Raw genomic sequence first — 17233 nt, forward strand, 5'->3', positions numbered from 1 at the left:
CCTGTGTTTATGTGGCTGAATATGTGAGGGGGTGATGTGGTTGTCTTTTTTTTCTCCGCAATTCTCTCTGCACTCAGGACTGAGCGAGGACAAGTGAGGGAGCGTGAGTGTGTACATAAACTTGTGTGTTTGGGTGAGAGAGAGAGAGAGAGAGAGAGAGAGAGAGAGAGAGAGAGAGAGAGAGAGAGAGATCTAAAGAGAGGGAGACCGAGGGAGAGGGAGAGAGCTTTAGCTTGGCTTTTCTCTGCTGTGCCTTTCAGCTCCTCTCTCACTGTGGAAGGAGGCGTGTCCATGGACCAGTATAAAGTCCAAGGAGAGCCACTCGTGTCGAGCCATTCTCAGGAGCGAGTCTTTGCAATACACACCAGTAAGAGGAAGGAACTGGAGCTGTTATTTAAAACAGTGTTTTTTGTCGACCATTTTGCATACGGATACTGGTAGGGCAGATTTTTGCGAGGGGGGGCAAACCTCTGGACTCTGGGTGAACTGAACTCGAAGACAGAGAGAGGAGAAACACCTGAACACGGTGGATATCCTTCCTGCAACTATTCATTCCAACATAACTAGATAAACTAATTCTAATTACCACTACATCCGTCAGCCAAGCAGATCAAGAGCAGGCTCCTATTTCTGCGCTGTGAAATTGAATCAGAGGAACACAGGCAATACAGCAGAGGCATTGTGTCCCTGCAATTGAAACACTAACCAGCTGAAAATATCAAAGACCTTCCTGGACAAAGTGTTCCTCTCTAAGCTCACTTTTTTGTGTGTCAAATCTGCTATTGAAGTAGAAAGTGATCAAAAGCTGCAAGACACACAGAGGGGAGAGAGGGCAGCTGAGGGACCACATACAAGAGCAGACAATTGTGTGCAGGTGCTGAGGCTGCCATGGTGCGTGGAGGTGGTGTGGCAGCTGCTCCGTCCTGCTGGGGCCTGTGGGCATTTGGTGCCATGTCACTGGTGGCGCTGTGTTGGTCAGAACAGGCTATCCGCTGTCCTGTGTGCTCGGAGGAGAGGCTGGCCAGTTGCCGTCTACCTGACGGCTGCGAGGAGACGGTGCGGGAGCCGGGCTGTGGCTGCTGCCCGACCTGCGCCCTGCCAAAAGGGGCGCACTGTGGTGTCTACTCACCCCGATGTGGCACGGGCCTCCACTGCTACCCGCCGCGCGGTGTGGAGAGGCCACTGCACTCACTGATGCATGGCCAGGGGGTGTGCACCGATGAGAGAGAGGTGGAAGAGAACTCAGGTGAGAGACGAGGGGTGGGCCACTTGGGAAGACTGCTACTCTGCGGTCACTGTGCTTTTGAAGTTAATGATATTGTTCCTTGTAACATTTCCTGTACAGCTGCAGAGCATTTACACCAGAGTGACTGAACAGGACAATAATTCACCATTAGACCCCCAGAGTGTTGGATATATGTAAATGTCTATGTTCTGGATGCTTGAGTGGCTCACAGTGAGCAGCGTGTAACAGCTGTCATCCACAGTTGATACGTCTCCCTCTGTGGTCCCATGGCCGGGCAGGCAGCATTTTTCTGTGTTACCTGAGCTGTGCAGGGTCAGAGTGGGGTGTGACAATGTGCTGCTTGTTTACCGTAATCTCGGCTAAGCCCTGAACCAGCGCGTACACACACACACACACACACACACTCACACGCACGTACACACACACCAGCTCCTCACGCATGGCCTGATGGGAGAGCTCACACAGTCCCTCTGCTGTCTACCAGCCGCTCGCTGTGAAAGGGGCCCTGCTGTAAGACGCAGAGCAGGTTTCAGAGTGCAGTGCTGTGGTGATAGCTGGGGTGGGCGTGTATGCGTGCATGCGAGTGTGTGTGCTTTTACACTGTGTGGAGGCCGCATGTCTTTATATTGTTTATGGGCAACATGCATCTGTGCCAAAAAAATCATGCAGTTACATTTGGACAAATCGTGAAACTGAACACTGAGTTTACCTGCAACTGTTGCGTGTGTGTGCGATCACAAATTCTAACATCATTAAGGCGCACATGCAGGCAGTCATGTTGTGCAGGCAGAAATGCATTGTTGTGGTGCTGATCATTTGAGTGAAGTATGTGTGTGTACGTGTGTTTGTGTGTGTGTGTGTGTGTGTGTGTATGTGTGTGTGTTTGTAATGAGAGGAGGTCATAAAAGCTGCCTGTCTGCTGTATGGAATGACTCTGTAATGGAGTGTGGCCAGTCTGGGGCTATTAGAGCTCTCTGCAATCAGTAATTCACTTGGTGCTCTTTGGTAGATGCCCCCCATTCCTCCTTCTGCTGCTGCAGATGTCGAACTCTTCTACGGGAGACTTCTTCATCACACTGTTTAGGCTGTTCTTATTCGTATCCTCTCCCTTCTTTCTTGGGAAGAAGAAGGTCTGTTTCCACTTTTGCACAGTGGGATGCCTAATACTGAATGTCTTCTCTGCATATCCTGTTCCAACTCCCTGCTAACACTTAAACTTCTTAATTCCCTACACTCCTAACGAGATTGCTCCTACTGTCCGTCTCACTCTGTACTTTAAAAACGGGGTGTTGTTCATTTCCATTGCGGCACATGGGATGCCATAATGTGTCACAGACAAGGTGGTTTAGTCATTTGTTCCGGATCATTAACTAACTGGCCCTTCGTTGCTTCCCTTGTACCTCTGTTCCCTCTCTGTTGTTGGTAATGGCACTAGGCTATCTGCTAACGCCAGAACACCAAAGATTTGGATCAACTTAGCAAAATGCAACTCCCAGGATGCTTCTCTCCATTGCAGCATCTGTTTCCCCTGGCCCTGGGTGCACCGCGTCCCTCCCCTCCCCCCTCCCAAGCCCTAACAAGCCTTTGAGCGCATCGCCCACCGCGTCCAGCTCCTTCACAAGGATGAGCTCATCGGCACTCTGGCTGCCAGAGCTGAAATGAGAGCCTTCTGCTCTCTGTGCGGGGCCAGCATAGGTTATGCCGGCACATAGCGTGACTAAATGGAATCAGAAAGAAGAGGAAAGCTGTTTAGAGTATGATAACATGAAGAGTTGTCTCAGCTTGGCCCAGCTCCGTCCATCCACACCGCTTTTTCTCGCAGAATGTTCTCTCTAAACATTATTTATGCTCTCCGATGCTGTGTTGTCTGATCAGCTGGCAGGAGCTGAGCTATAGTGAGCTGGAGGGAGTCTCGGGTGGGGCAGCAGTACTAGATGGAACGTTTTTGAAAGTTCATAAGTTTTGTTTTTGGTGTTCTGTAATCTGAGCGCAGAGTTCTGTTTGACTCCACACTCCTTCTCACCCCTGGAGTCTGTCATAACAAAGCAGGGAAGCTCTGCTCAATAAATCTCACTATAAATCAATTCTTCTGGGAAGCAGCTCAGAATCCCCTGTATAAGAATGTTCAATGTAAACCATGGCGGTGCAGAGACAATCAGAAAGGCACATGGGGAAGAATCAACTCAAGTCCCATTTCTTTTGTGGCGCATTCATCGTACTTATGCATTATTAAACATGGGGGTGCATCTCCTGAATACATGTCTGATACTGCCCACTCCTAGCAACAGTGAACATGCCAGATAAAAATAGAAGAGGGTTTTTAAAAACCACAAGAATTCATGATGAAAAGGACAGAGGCAGATCTTGACAGGGATTTTAGGTGTGCAGGCTAATAGTTAAAGCACTGCATCATAACACTTGGAACACAAATGTTTGTGTTGGCTCATTACTTAAGCTGTGCTGCTATGTACTAATGCTGTAACTATTTAACAAAAGGCAGTGGAGAGCCTGAGAGAGAAAGAGTCCTTTCTTTGTTACAAACTAGTGAAGTCCAACGAATCAAAAATCAACCAAAACTCAATTAAAACTATTCTTAAACTGAATTTTCGTGGCAACTAGCACTATCCTGCATCTTATGTCAAGGTCTAAGTTGGCTTTTGCGCTTCTTTATATCCCCATTCTTAGAAATCCGCTCCATCTCAATGCTGAGAATAAATCATCATGCTTGCACTGGCACCTATTCTGACGTTCCAGCCAAGTCTCCCCTGGTGTCATATTCAAATGCTTTCCTCCAACACTGAAAGGAATATCATTTACAAACTGATACAGATGTCAGATATGAAAAGCCTACACCTACAGGCACCAGAGCAGTTGCATGAATGAAGCTGTCAGTAGATCCACGGCCTCGCTCCAACTACGCCCCAATGTTCAATCACTCACAGGACTTTATGAAACCAACATGCTAACCTAGATTTTCTGTTCTCCGAGAGGGAAGGCTCCAGCCAGTAATGAACTAGTTAAAGATGTGGAAGTTGTTTGTTGGTGCCAAATGAGGATTTGCTCAAAGTCCTTTCAGCAGATGTCTCCAAATGTTGTGTATTTGCTTACTTTGGGTTCTGCAGCACATTTGTACAGCTGGGACTCATATGCAGGAGTCAATGTGATTAGCTAATTGCCCTCCACCACGGGACAGATACCTCCTTCTAGTGTTGGATACACAAACAATCCGACATTGTCCTAGTCATGAAATGTTGCTAATCTTAAGAGAACAATGAATCCCTGCGGACACTGATGTGGAAGTGGAATGTTGTCTAAAACAGTTTGAGATGTTGCTAATTAATGTTAGGTCACTATTCAGCTCGCTATCATGCAATTGGGATTGGTCTGTGAATTGTCTCACCGGTCATCCAGGCAACTACATTGTTTGTTGCTGTTGCTACATAGACAAGCTGTTTTGTATCAAAAGCTGCCAATTTACCAGCAATCCTAGAAAGCTACAAACTGGCCTTACCTTCCTGTTGTTACCTTGTAAGAAGGCTGTGTCATATTTTCAAACTGAAAAGCAACGAGGCCAACATGTCAGCATCCTGAAAGACATCACATTCACTATGTCGCATTTTACAGTTAATGGAAGGATGCAATATAACTTCAAGCTAGCTAGCACGTTGGGCTCCATTGTTCGGCACAGTTGCTAGGTTAGCACAAAGTAACAGCAATGGGACTAGTTTTCTCAGCGGAAGCATGTAATTAATAATCAATTAATGTAAAGGAAATGTATGATGGGAAATGTTTTATTTCTTGGTAAGTAGCATTGTGTAAAAGGTCGAATAATGAATTGCTAAAGGATGAATTTTGCAGAATAAACTCAAGTCTTGTACAGCTTTGATGATGCTGAAATATTTCACTCAAAAATAATATTCCAGATAGATTGTACTGTAAATGTAGTAGTCCAATTCCATTTTTCATCACCCTGATTCTGTGTCAAAATTAAGTTAATGATGTAACCCAATATAGTTTGACCTCATTCACAGCAACTGCAGGTTTCCCACTATTCATAGCTCTATTCTTCAAATGCAGTGATAGTGCATCAACAAGTGATAGATGGCTTGCAATAAAATAATGTGTTGACAGATCTATAAGCAAATATGTCTATAAAACAATCAGTAAGTCCAGTCCATGGGATAATGTCTTTGAATGAGGAATCAGTGAGTCTCTGTGGAGGCAGTGAGTGGGAAAAGGTCACACACACTCCACACAATATTTCCACCACTAAAAGCAATGTTTTAATACATCTTAATGAAGATGTGATATAATATAATATAATGTCATGTTAATCTTGATGATGATCCATTGAAAGTTTCTGCTTGATCATTAAGTCACATTTCCTAATGTTCCATGCCTGCTCATAGAACTTTTGAACATTTGTTATTACATTACCAGATACAAACAATTGACTGGAGTATATGTCTAAGCATTGGTCATGTACCCACCAGTAAACACTTCTGGTCAGAGGTTCAACAGTCTCAGGCTTTGGATCAACATGCAATTCCTTTGTCTGGACGCTGTCCGCATTGTGATCAGATCTCAGTTGGTGGGCTGTTCTGCTATCTAAGTCAATCCTTCATTCTTTGCTCCATTGATGCTCATCATTCCTTCCATAGCTAAAAAGGTTTTATGGTAGGGCTTTCCCTGGCTTTCGCCATCCAAGGCAAGTTGCAACTCCCATTTTATGAATGAGAGTGAGCGGAGCCATGAAGACGAGGCAGGGTTGTACACTACATCAACAAAGACACCTTACATGGGCAGTGACAGTTGCCTAAAAAAATGTACATTGTCTAAGCTAAATGATGTAATTTTCATTGCTGATGTTAGCATTTATGTGCTTTTATGTCTTCTAAATCTCCTTCATTCCAAAATAAACCCAGAAGTAGCCGAAATTCAGTTGAGAGTCAGCTCACCTCGCCGTAACAACCAAAACATGCATTAGCTTGTCCTTCTGACTTTTTTTTTTTTGACTCTTTGACCTTGAAAACCTACCTATAAGAAGTTGAATGATATATCTGTCTTTATTAGATTAGGAGATATTAATGGAGAACGATAGTTTAAGAATGGCGAGAAAAGACACTGTTGGCTTCAACTTCCTTGGTGGAGGATATGAACTATAAATCGAGGACACGCATCATCCGGTTCAACTTAGTGTTGTGCATAACAGTTTACAGATCAATAGCTCCGAAATATGCTTAAAGGGTAGATTTTTGTCAAATTTCCTTTGGTATATTTTATGTATTAAAGCATGAATCCAGCCCCTTGAAAAGTTGTTTTGTATCTGACCTAGACATAAACTCTGACTATGAACTGATTCAAAGAAATCGTCTTCTTGGAAACCAGTGATCTGATACTCTGGCTGCATCCAACACTGAGTGAAAGCAGCATTTTTTTTGGTAAGAAGCCTAGCTGCTTCATGAGCCTGATTCAAGATACTTTAAATGAACCATTTATCAAAGCATTACAGATTCTAAACAATTTGGGAACATTTTAATATTTCAAAAGATTAACTGCTGTCAAAACTTTAAATACCTTATTCTATCTATTTGCACATCGGAGAGTCGTCTGAGGCGAATGCAAATCCTACTTTCCTTAGTGCTGACCAGAATGTTTTCTTCTTCCTCCTTTTAATTCAGATTTAATGCCAAACTATACAGGATTTATAAACTCATAGTTTGTTAAGATCCAGCTAATCCAAATGTTTTGAAGACTATCAATGAATAATGTCGCATTCTTGGCAATATTGATTTCCCCATTCCTCTGCTATGTCCTTTCAAAGTAAATGTTGTACTCTGAACATCTAATCAATTGTGGTAAACATTTGAACGGGACGGCTTTGTCTGAGGTGACTTGGGGCTAAGGAAAGAGATTTTTTCTGTACAAATACCCACCCTGGCTTGAATTTACATAGACTCACAAAAACCTGGGGACATTGCCACTACACTGTTGGGGGAATGAATAGTTGAAAACTCGGACTCAATTTGGTGATTTGACAACAAACAACATTTAGTATGTTAAATAACATCTAATCTCATTTGTGTCACATGTTCAAAGGACAAATTACATTTAAGCACTTATCTCTGTTGCCTTAAACTCCAATTCTCAATTCATGTCTTGGGACTATCCTTCCCAATGAAGTCCCAACTATTTACAGTAGAAAGGATCTTTCTAATGTATTGACAGGTTCTCCCATAATGGACCAATTAAAAAAACTATAATCTAGTATTCAATAAAACAAAACAATCAACGTTAAAAATGCATGTAAACATAACCTTACACACAATACTTATTCTGATGGAAAATTTGTAGCCATCCATGTCACATTGGCCACAAGCAATGTTGTTTATGGTAGTATTTGCCCAGTGCTGAGTCTGAATTTGTAACAGGACTGTTGAGCATTTATATGTGTCTGTACAACATCTACCAATCAGATGCTCTACTGTTCAGGCTGTGGCTCTGTCTTGGTGTCTCACATCAATCGGTTCACAAGTGTGCCTAACTGAAGATACACATAAGCCACATAGAGACTTACAGAAGAAAACATTCTGCAGATAGAGGCTGCAAAGTTTTCCTTGAACTCACTGACTTAGTTCTCTCTTCCACTGATAGCATAAGGAAAGCTGTTTCTGATTCTGAGTTTGTTTACAACTTTACCAAAGTCCTTTATCTCTGCTGTGCACCTGTGACTGCCAGCGCAGTGCGTAATCAGCTACAGGGCTGATAATGCACTGTAGGAATTGTATTTTAAGAGCCAAGAGCTGCTGATCCAATTCTAATGAAACCACAGAGAGAAGTGGCAACTTCCTCTGTGGAAAACATCAGTGGTAGCAAACAGGACATGGCACCCCTGACCCACTTCTAAATCATGATGGCCTGTGAAAGAGCATGGAATCAGAAAAGTGTGAACTGGCAAAAGAGGGGAAAGAACAACTTGGAACGACGGAAACAGCTGAAACCCTGTTGGGTCTTGTGGAAGAAAGTGCTGATGAGCAAGGCTAACAACAACAAGACTAAAAATACAAACAGCCTAGAGTCACTTCCACCCCAGGCTAAGCCAAGCGACCTTATTGTCTATGAAGTATAGAGAAACTCAGTCACCATCCATTTTCTGATGCAGTACAAAATTTTAGGCTTGTCACCAAATATGACCTAAATATTGATCCTCAATAAAGCAGGCCCGGCAAATACTTCCGGTAAAGAAAAAGCTTGTACTGGGCCTTGTGCACTGTAGGTCTGAGAAAATGAAAGTTCAAGTACGCTATTGACCTACCTCCAGAGTATCTTTGCAAGCAGCAATTACTGTGTGGCTGGCAGTGACCTTAGACATTATAAACCACAGCTAATATGTGGTGCAGTGATCAAAGCACGGATTGAAAATGGAAAAACCCTGTTAAGTGCTTCGATTCTTGTGCCATTCTTTAAAGTGCCACAGTTTAGGGGGAGAAAGCACAAAACACAGGGCTGCCAACTCTTACAAGCCACAGGTGAAGTGAAAATGCATATGCACACACTCTCTTTATCCTTCATTTTGCTCCTCATATGCCACCCTCATGCCCAACCTAACACACACTTATCCACACACCCACACACCCAACAATGCCCGCTGGTGACAGTGCAAATACCCTATAACAACCTCCATCTGGCACAGACTGGGGTTGTTGTGGAGAGGTGGAGAATAGAAGTGGGGGGTGTGGGTGGGGGCATTTCCTGAGGAAGCAGCTGGCTGCCTGCAGGGCCACAGAACTGCAGGATTGTCGGGATGCAAAGGTGAATGTGGCACAGACCACAGTGTACAGAGGGTGGAAGGGCAGGGGTGGTATCGTTTAAAATGCCTCAGCCCTTGTGGCATGGATATGGTGCAGTAGTTGAAAAGTACCAGGGGGAAAGCGGAGGTACAGATTACCCCCCAGAGCAGGAACACGCTCTGTGTCCTTGAGGTTAACCTGGCCTCATTTTTAGCCTACATTACGCTATGTTCAGCAAAATGCTACATTAATTAGAGGGACAAGAAAGAGCAGCAGAGCGGTTCTTGCTCTATATCAGCAAATTATCCAATTACTGATGTAAATACTGAAAATAATTTGTTGATGGATGTTTGACTTATATTACTGTGTCTTGTCTTGTAGTGATGGAAAGGCAAGAGGAGATTATCCCTGAGCACCCAAACAACAGCAATATCCGCTGTAGTCCACAGGACAAGCGGTGCATACAGAAGAACCTGGCCCGACACCCAGCTAAATCCACAAATCAGAGAAGCAACACTGCCAGGGAGGAGACCAAGGCAGCGCTGGTGAGAAAAATGACCTGTTGACCTCTTATCTGTTTTCCTGAAAACAACAAAACCCTGCAATCCCTTATGCACCGTGTGCTAAAGCTCCAGCAGGTGTTTTACATTTGGTTTCATAGTCTCAAGGCCACAAGCATAACAGCTCATAAATTGCACAAATTTGTTGTTTACAGACAGAAACATTTAATGATGGCCTTGTGAAATAAAACACAGATGGACATGGAATACGTTGATTTAACATAGAATAACCTTGAACACCACACTCCCATTAGGTTTTAGAACATCCATAAAGGTGAAAATGACATAACATTCATCTGTTTTAATTACAATTGTTGAAATGTGAATCACTAAAATACCAATATACACATTTAGATGACTTTAAGAGTTACTTTTGAGTGTAAGCAAAAAGCCAAGTTTGTGTAAGGTCAAGTTATTTTCTACATAAATAAGATTTCATTTAACATGTTAGACAGGAATCTTTGTTGTTGTTATTATGCATATTTGCAAATAAATAAATATCTAGTATTATTTGTGTGAAATGAAAATCATAGCGCTCCTTTGTACTGCACAGATAATGTCATCTTTTTGTAAACTATGTGATAAAACTATATAAAACAGCAGTGAGTAGTGAATTAACCCAGGAGGCATTTTTTCTAGTCAAATAAATAGTTTTTGAATATCGTGACAGAAACCTTCCTACTTTCAAGGTTTTAATACAAATTCCAGTTTGACTCTCAGACTCAGAGGATTTCTTCAGATCTTAATTCAATTGCCTCTGTTCTTGGACATTTATGAGGTAAATATTTATGATGTGTGCTGCAAACTTATACAGAAATTCAGGCCACCGAATGAACACTGCATGTCTATTTCCATCATGTAACAGTGGTACTTTCTGCTGCAGGCTCCATGTCGTGCTGAGTTGCAGAGAGCACTGGACAGGCTGGCATCAAATTCACGCACACATGATGACCTCTTCACAATCCCTATACCAAACTGTGATAAGAATGGAGACTTCCATGCTAAACAGGTTTGTGACACACAATGATTATGTGTATACCTTATTATCATTGTTGAAATGTTGAGCAATATGAACTATTAAACTCTTAAACTCTATTCTTGAGCCAATCCAGTAAGAATTCCTATCTGTATACTTCAAACAGACCCCTTCAAACTTCATTAGCAATCCTTGGCCAAAAACGAAATATTCCTGCGATTGTCTTGCCAGTTTAAGATCAACACAAAATCTGTTTCCAAACCGTTTTGTGAGAGAGTGCTAATGCCAAGACTTCTCTCAGCACACAAAAAGTGATTTACGTTTACAAAGAGTTGAGCCGGGTGCATAAAATGTTTTCTCCTAAACTGTTGGACAATAATCACTTCATTGCTCTGATGGATGCAATTAGCTGTTGGAGGCAGTTGATTTTTTAGTTATTGTGCCTTTGAAAGAGTGGAGAACTGTGTAGATAAAGAGTGAGAGAATCAGGGAACAGAGATAAGACCGCTCTGTGTGCAATCAAAGCAGCAGACGCACAGTCAGTGATAAAAGGAGAGTGCTTTCTAAAGGCACCAGAGTCTGATTCTGGTTGTGTAACATGGCAGTATAGAGCGTCATTCTAAGACATCTGTTTATTGTTTAACTCAAATTGCACTGTGATAAAACTTATTGGAAGAGAAAGCACAGGTCACGAGGGACCATCAGGAATCATTTATTGACAATAGAAATAGCTTTGAGATTAAGTGTTCTCACTGGGTCAATCATTAGGGAGAAATTACAAATTTTGTTGACACAAATTGTTGTGTTCTTTTGTTGGGGTGTGATTTAGATAATAGGGTTAAACATTTGATGAGAACTGCCAATCAAAAAAGAGATCTTTCCATGACCTTGGTGTAATTGTATTATAACAATAATTTTATACAATACCCAATAACAATGACTCTGTGTCTAATGCCTTCAGTGCCATCCTGCACGTGACGGACAGCGGGGAAAGTGTTGGTGTGTGGATCAGAAGACAGGCTTGAGGCTACCAGGGCCACTGGAGCTGCGAGGGGATCTGGACTGCCACCAATTAATGACTGCTACCCTACGAGAGTGATAAGAGAGGAGTGGCACTTAAGGCGGATGGGGGTGCAGGACCAGCTGAATTCTACTGGTGCTTATTAGTAGAACTACAAAGGGAAAGGACTTCACCCTAAAGCCTCATTTCAAAAGAGGCCGATGGTACTTGAGCTTGGGCAACAAAAAGGAAACCATTAAAATGTGTTCTTTTGCTATTTTGTCTCTGTGTATGAGAGTATGTGATCTCTGTGAGTTTTTGGAGCACTTGTGTATCGTTTCTGCTATATGAAATTAAGACAGATACTCTGTAGACACATGACCTTTGAAGTTATATGTGGCAGAAAAAAGAATTCACAGATAACAGTTGTAGGTGTGATCTATGTTAGAGAACGAGATTGTATTATGTTTGTTCTAGTCTAACATACTTGAGTAATGTTCAAGCGACAAGGAAAAGTATTGAGATCAATGACATAATCAGACCTTACATAAAACAGAAGCTGTTAGCTGTTCTTTTAAGATTCCTTGGAGCATAAAAATCAATAGGATTCACTTCGTCGGAACAATCTAGATTGATTCTCAATCAAATAGCTCATACACTACATTCAATTTGAGTTTTTCTAGTTTTCTTCAAGACCCCACACCATTGTCCATGTAGGCAAACAGAAACTATCAAAAGTCAAACATAAAATCTGATTGAGCAATGACAGAAGAGCAGCAGTGAAGATCAGAACAGATAAACCCGAAAAAAAAGAAAAAACAGTGGCAATGGAATGCAACATTCTTCGGCCTGTAATTATTAACTGATAAGACACAGTTTTTTACAACATCGCAACCCAAGTGAAACAAGCTATCTCGAAAGTGATTAGTTTGAAAAACTGTATCTCTGTAAGCCTTGAAAGCCCAAAATAGATATGCTTCACCACCACCTTGTTAGGTCCGCATCCCCCTCTTTAACAATGAGCTCCCCCTAGCAAAGCGGTCCAGGAGGACTGGCAGCAAAGCTGGTCTAGAAACTCTGAACAGTGCTGATAGGATAATCTTATTTCTCCAGCTGGTGCTAAAAAGCCAGTGTGACTCTCATATTTGTATGAATATGCTTGAACATGCAGGAATACTCTCCAAACAGACTGCTTGGCAGAGCTGCACAGTTTGGTGGTGCTACATACTGATTGTGCCAAAACAAAACAAAACAAAAATGGCTTCTGCACTTTTAGGGCATTTACTTTGGACTGGGAGAGAAGGCTGTGGAGCAAATAGCATCAGCAGGCATGAGGATCCCCTAAATATGTGACCATCTGAAATAGCTATTGACAAAAGCTTCCTGTGCGTATTTTTGAATGTTATTGACATGACATAAAAGTCACATTAAGTTTAACAGTATAATTGCACTTAACTGGCTGAATATTTCATTGACCAGTTCGATGAAACCGAATGCATGAAACATTCTATATAAGCAGAGACTGGTACAATGGTATTATTGGCTGTGGTTGTAGAATTAAGGATAGTGGCATGATTTTATTTGATTTTGATTTTGATGATTTTAAGTCCAGAAGGATGGCGTCACACTAATAATCCACTTAGCGCCTCATTCAGAATTTAGGCACGACTGTTGATAGTCCCACTGTTATTTGATTGTAATTCCATGGTGAAGTCCACTTTGAATTCAGGGCAAACTATCAGCTTTTGGGTAAGACCTGTTTTTGTCATGCCAAAACATTTACTGCTCTATCAGTCTCGTGGGAGACTTTGGTTACTAACTGACTCATGAAAAGATTTCTCTGTGGATATTTTTAAAGATGACTGTTGCTTGAATTTGAATTTACTAAAGGAAGAAGAACAAAGAGTAGTCGCAAATCAAGCAAAAGATATAATGCCCATATATAATAGTACAAATGTTCAGCTAAAGTAATCATAGGTGTGTGTGTGTGTGTATTGCAGGGCAGTCATTTTAAAATGTTCCAAATTAAGAGAAAGGTGAGGTGAAAATAAGAGAGAAATGCTCTTATCAAGTCTAATAATGTCATTATGGTTTTTTCTGCTTTCTATATCTCCAGAGTCTGGCTTTACCTCAAAAAGTTAAGCTTTAAGTATGATCACAGCACACTTATGGGAGGTTTATTTATTGTATCTCCAAACAGAAGGTGCCATTACAATGTATTCACCCCGTTGTTTGCATTTTTGCACATTTTCAATATTCAATTTGGTCTCTTTTTCTAAGCTGTAGTTGCACATTGATGTATAGATAGACTCTGAGAACAGAAAAGTCCACTAATTTTGGTGCTTCTCTCCTTCGGTGTGTGGAAAACATAGAATCGTCAGGTATGAAACGTAGTTGATTTCCCAGTTAATGAGACCAGCTCATTACAAAACCAATCTGGTGTGTCTCAACGGACTAACGCCTCCTGCAAACTGTGTGAGAACAATGGTTTTACATATCACACAAGATGGACATACTAAAATCTCAGTTGTAATCTGTGACATCAAATTTGATTCTTTGTCATATTCTGCAACAAAAGTAGGAAAAAACTATGGAGACAGAGGCAGTCAACTTGTCATCTATCTGTCCATCCATTGCAATCGGTGCACGAGTCTTACTGTATGATATAGGACAACTGTTTTGGTTTGACAGCCAAAGATTTCACTTTAATAGCAAGCAGTGCACAGACTTTGGAACATTTCTTAGGTTTCAAAAACATTCAAATTCACAAGGTGTATTTTAGTGCACTTTGTTCTATAATCCTGGGTAATAATAGTAATCTCTTCATATTCTATACATTACATGAAATTATGATATATGTAACAATTCAAACAAAAATGATGAAAGGTCAAATGTTATCTTGTCTGTGATGACCTAGGTATTCTGTCTTTTTGAACGTAACCTTAATCTCAAGTCATACTTCTATAATATGGGTCATCAGTTACACCAACAACAGTACCTAAGAGGCATTCAGTCGAATCACTGAACTCAATGATCAATGTAACCATTGCTAATGATACTGGAATAAAGAGATGCATCCAAAGGTTAACCTCCAAATACAGATGTTATGGGTTGAGAATTATTGGTACAGCTACAAATATCAAGAACCAAATATCCTAGACAATCTTTCCAAAGACCACAGGCATAAGATTAAGTACTTGGAAGCATCGGTGTAATTTTGCACAAAATAAACGTTCCGCCCAGGACTGTCTTATCATTTATCAACCAATGTAGCATTACGTAACACAAGGAAAAACACTTCTCTGATAAATACTCTTTCTTTGAGAGAGATGATAAAAGGTTTTGGCTTTGATTCTGTAAAGGTCTTCTAACGACATAAACTGTGCATTTAAGCTATAGTACATTACTTGATCTCTAACTTTGCTGTACTGAACTGTACTTGTATTTCTGAAGAATAGAGTGATTATGTTTGCCTTTGCCTTTGTGTAGAAGATATGAAGTAACATGCATGCATAAAAATGGCCTGGGGTTTGAAACAGTCATGGTCTTGTGCATCTTGTCCAGATCAAGACCATGATATTCAAACACTGAAATGATCAAAGAACGAAAAAGAATTTTAACAAATGGAATGATCAATTATTACCTGATGAAAATGTACACATTGTAATACATCCATTAAAACACATTAGAAACTAAATGCTGTGGTTATTTGGTGTTTTAGCAGGCTAACTCAACAAGTTATTGACAGATGTTTATTTCATTTCATTTCATGAGGAGGTGAATATTCAGCCAAGGAACAACTGAAGAGACTTTTTCCAAGATCCCCCCCCCCCCCCCCCCCCCCCCCACACACTTTTGCTATCATTGGCGAGTTCTATTTAAAAAACATTGTGAATTTATTCAAAAATAATAAATCAAACAAAGGTGTGTGACTCACATGTTGGACTATTAATAAGTGTAATTTGGTTTGGATCTGGATATCAGTCTGGATCTGGTGGTGAGATATTCAATTTGATAGGAGCTTAGAATTCAAATAAGCAGGCACTATCCTCACCTAGTTCAGATGATTCGGATTCAGTATCAACAGTTTTATTAATTTACTCTCAATCGCTATGGTGCTAAATCCAGAACCGTTCCACTGTTAAGAAATTATCAATTTCCAGCAATGTCTCCTAAACCAATAAAGGTAAAGATAGACTCTGGGTTGGTTTTCAAAGCAAAGGATTCAGATCAATAAAATCATGAGCTCTATGACTTTTGTGTATGTACTTGTACACAATGTGTACTTGCACCTGAAAATCTGAATCTCCTCACCAAATCTGTATCGTAGGGATTTGAAGTCATGTTCAAAGAGTGAAATTCTAAAAGGAAAATGTCCATAGAAGTAATCATGCATTCAAAGAATGGTTCAGCTTTGGCAGTGGTTTGTTGTAAGTGTTTTCATGTTGTTTTTGTTGTTGTTCTGCAGACATGTCAATTTGTCCATTGGGTGGTTTTTCTTAGTGTAACATACAATTTCTTTGGCACTGTGTTTGTTATCATGTTCAGAACAGCCTGTAAGCTTGACCAGTGGTGCTGGTGCTTGGGTCCAGGCTCCTCCTAGAGAGCCTGTCCCAGTGTTGTTGAGCCAAACACCGAACCCCTCACTGCTCCTGATGTGCAGTATGCCCCTGCCATGGGTGTCTGAATGGGTGAATGTGACATCATTGTAAAGCGCTTTGGAGAAAAGTTCTGTACAGTCCTTATTCATTGACTCTGGAATCTAGTAGTTAACTGAATAGTTTGCGGAAAAAGTAATTGGACCAAAAAGGAATTGAACATAGAGTATGTTTATGCTTTAAAAATCAAGTAAGTCTTTATATATGTGCAATCCATTGGATCCATTCTAGCTAGTCAGACATGGGCAGCCAGAACACAGCAAACCTATGTGAACATAGCAAACCTCAGACATAACAATTTGACACAAGATCTGAACTTGGCTTGGGCCACATGACCTACACATTATCTACTGTGCAACAGGAATGATTTGTCTGCTGATTGAGACTTTCTATGCTTCTTTTTACCTCAGTGCAAATGCTGCCCCAGTCTCTATGTAGAGAAGTGGATTTAGCTTACAACAAGTGCAAATGTGCTGCTTTATTAGATCCATTTTCACCTAAATGATGACATAAATAAAATTACCTAAGTTGACATTGTCTGGAACAAACCCATGTCTATTTGCTGAAGTTGCATCCTTCCATTGATTTCTGTCTGCTGCATGCTGAAATTTGTACGATGTATAATGCTTTGTTAATGATTAGCTATGTGCAGTATTCCTTAGTTAGAAGCCAAAACCTTACCCAAAGCTTTGATTTCCATTTTAACTCAGAGTGAGTAAAGCAGATATAGACACTCAGCCAAAATCAAAAGAAATAAATCCAAGTCCTGTGAACCAGAAATGAGAACAGAATACTTCACAGCTTTTCGGACCGTCTGTTGCTTCCGTCAAAATTCTGTGCAACAATCAACTTGTTGCTTGCTGGAAAAAGACACAAAGACAAACATTTACAGGTCTTTGCATTGAAGGAGGCAGCGGTCAAAGTTTCCCCTTGCTGCTACTAAATGTGTTCACCTTCAACATTTTCAGGCTTTTACGTTTGATGTTGTGTCTTGATGTTTCTG

At 41.0% G+C, this 17233-nt stretch overlaps 2 protein-coding genes across 9 annotated transcripts in view; one reads left to right on the forward strand and one right to left on the reverse strand.

Moving 5' to 3' along the window:
- LOC142994550 (zinc finger protein Aiolos-like) overlaps nt 1–17233 on the reverse strand; it is a 50211-nt gene that overhangs the window by 13205 nt on the left and 19773 nt on the right. The window lies entirely within an intron of this gene.
- On the forward strand, nt 237–15269 carry LOC142994553 (insulin-like growth factor-binding protein 4). Its single transcript, XM_076145278.1, has 4 exons — nt 237–1246; nt 9418–9581; nt 10480–10605; nt 11534–15269. The coding sequence occupies exons 1-4, from the start codon at nt 889–891 to the stop codon at nt 11669–11671; spliced, it is 786 nt and encodes a 261-aa protein (XP_076001393.1). The 5' UTR covers nt 237–888; the 3' UTR covers nt 11672–15269.

The sequence above is a fragment of the Genypterus blacodes genome, unplaced genomic scaffold, assembly GCF_046128005.1.
Source record: "Genypterus blacodes isolate CSIRO-AG114 ecotype Tasmania unplaced genomic scaffold, CSIRO-AGI_Gbla_v1 ptg000030l_1, whole genome shotgun sequence".
NCBI lineage: Eukaryota > Metazoa > Chordata > Actinopteri > Ophidiiformes > Ophidiidae > Genypterus > Genypterus blacodes.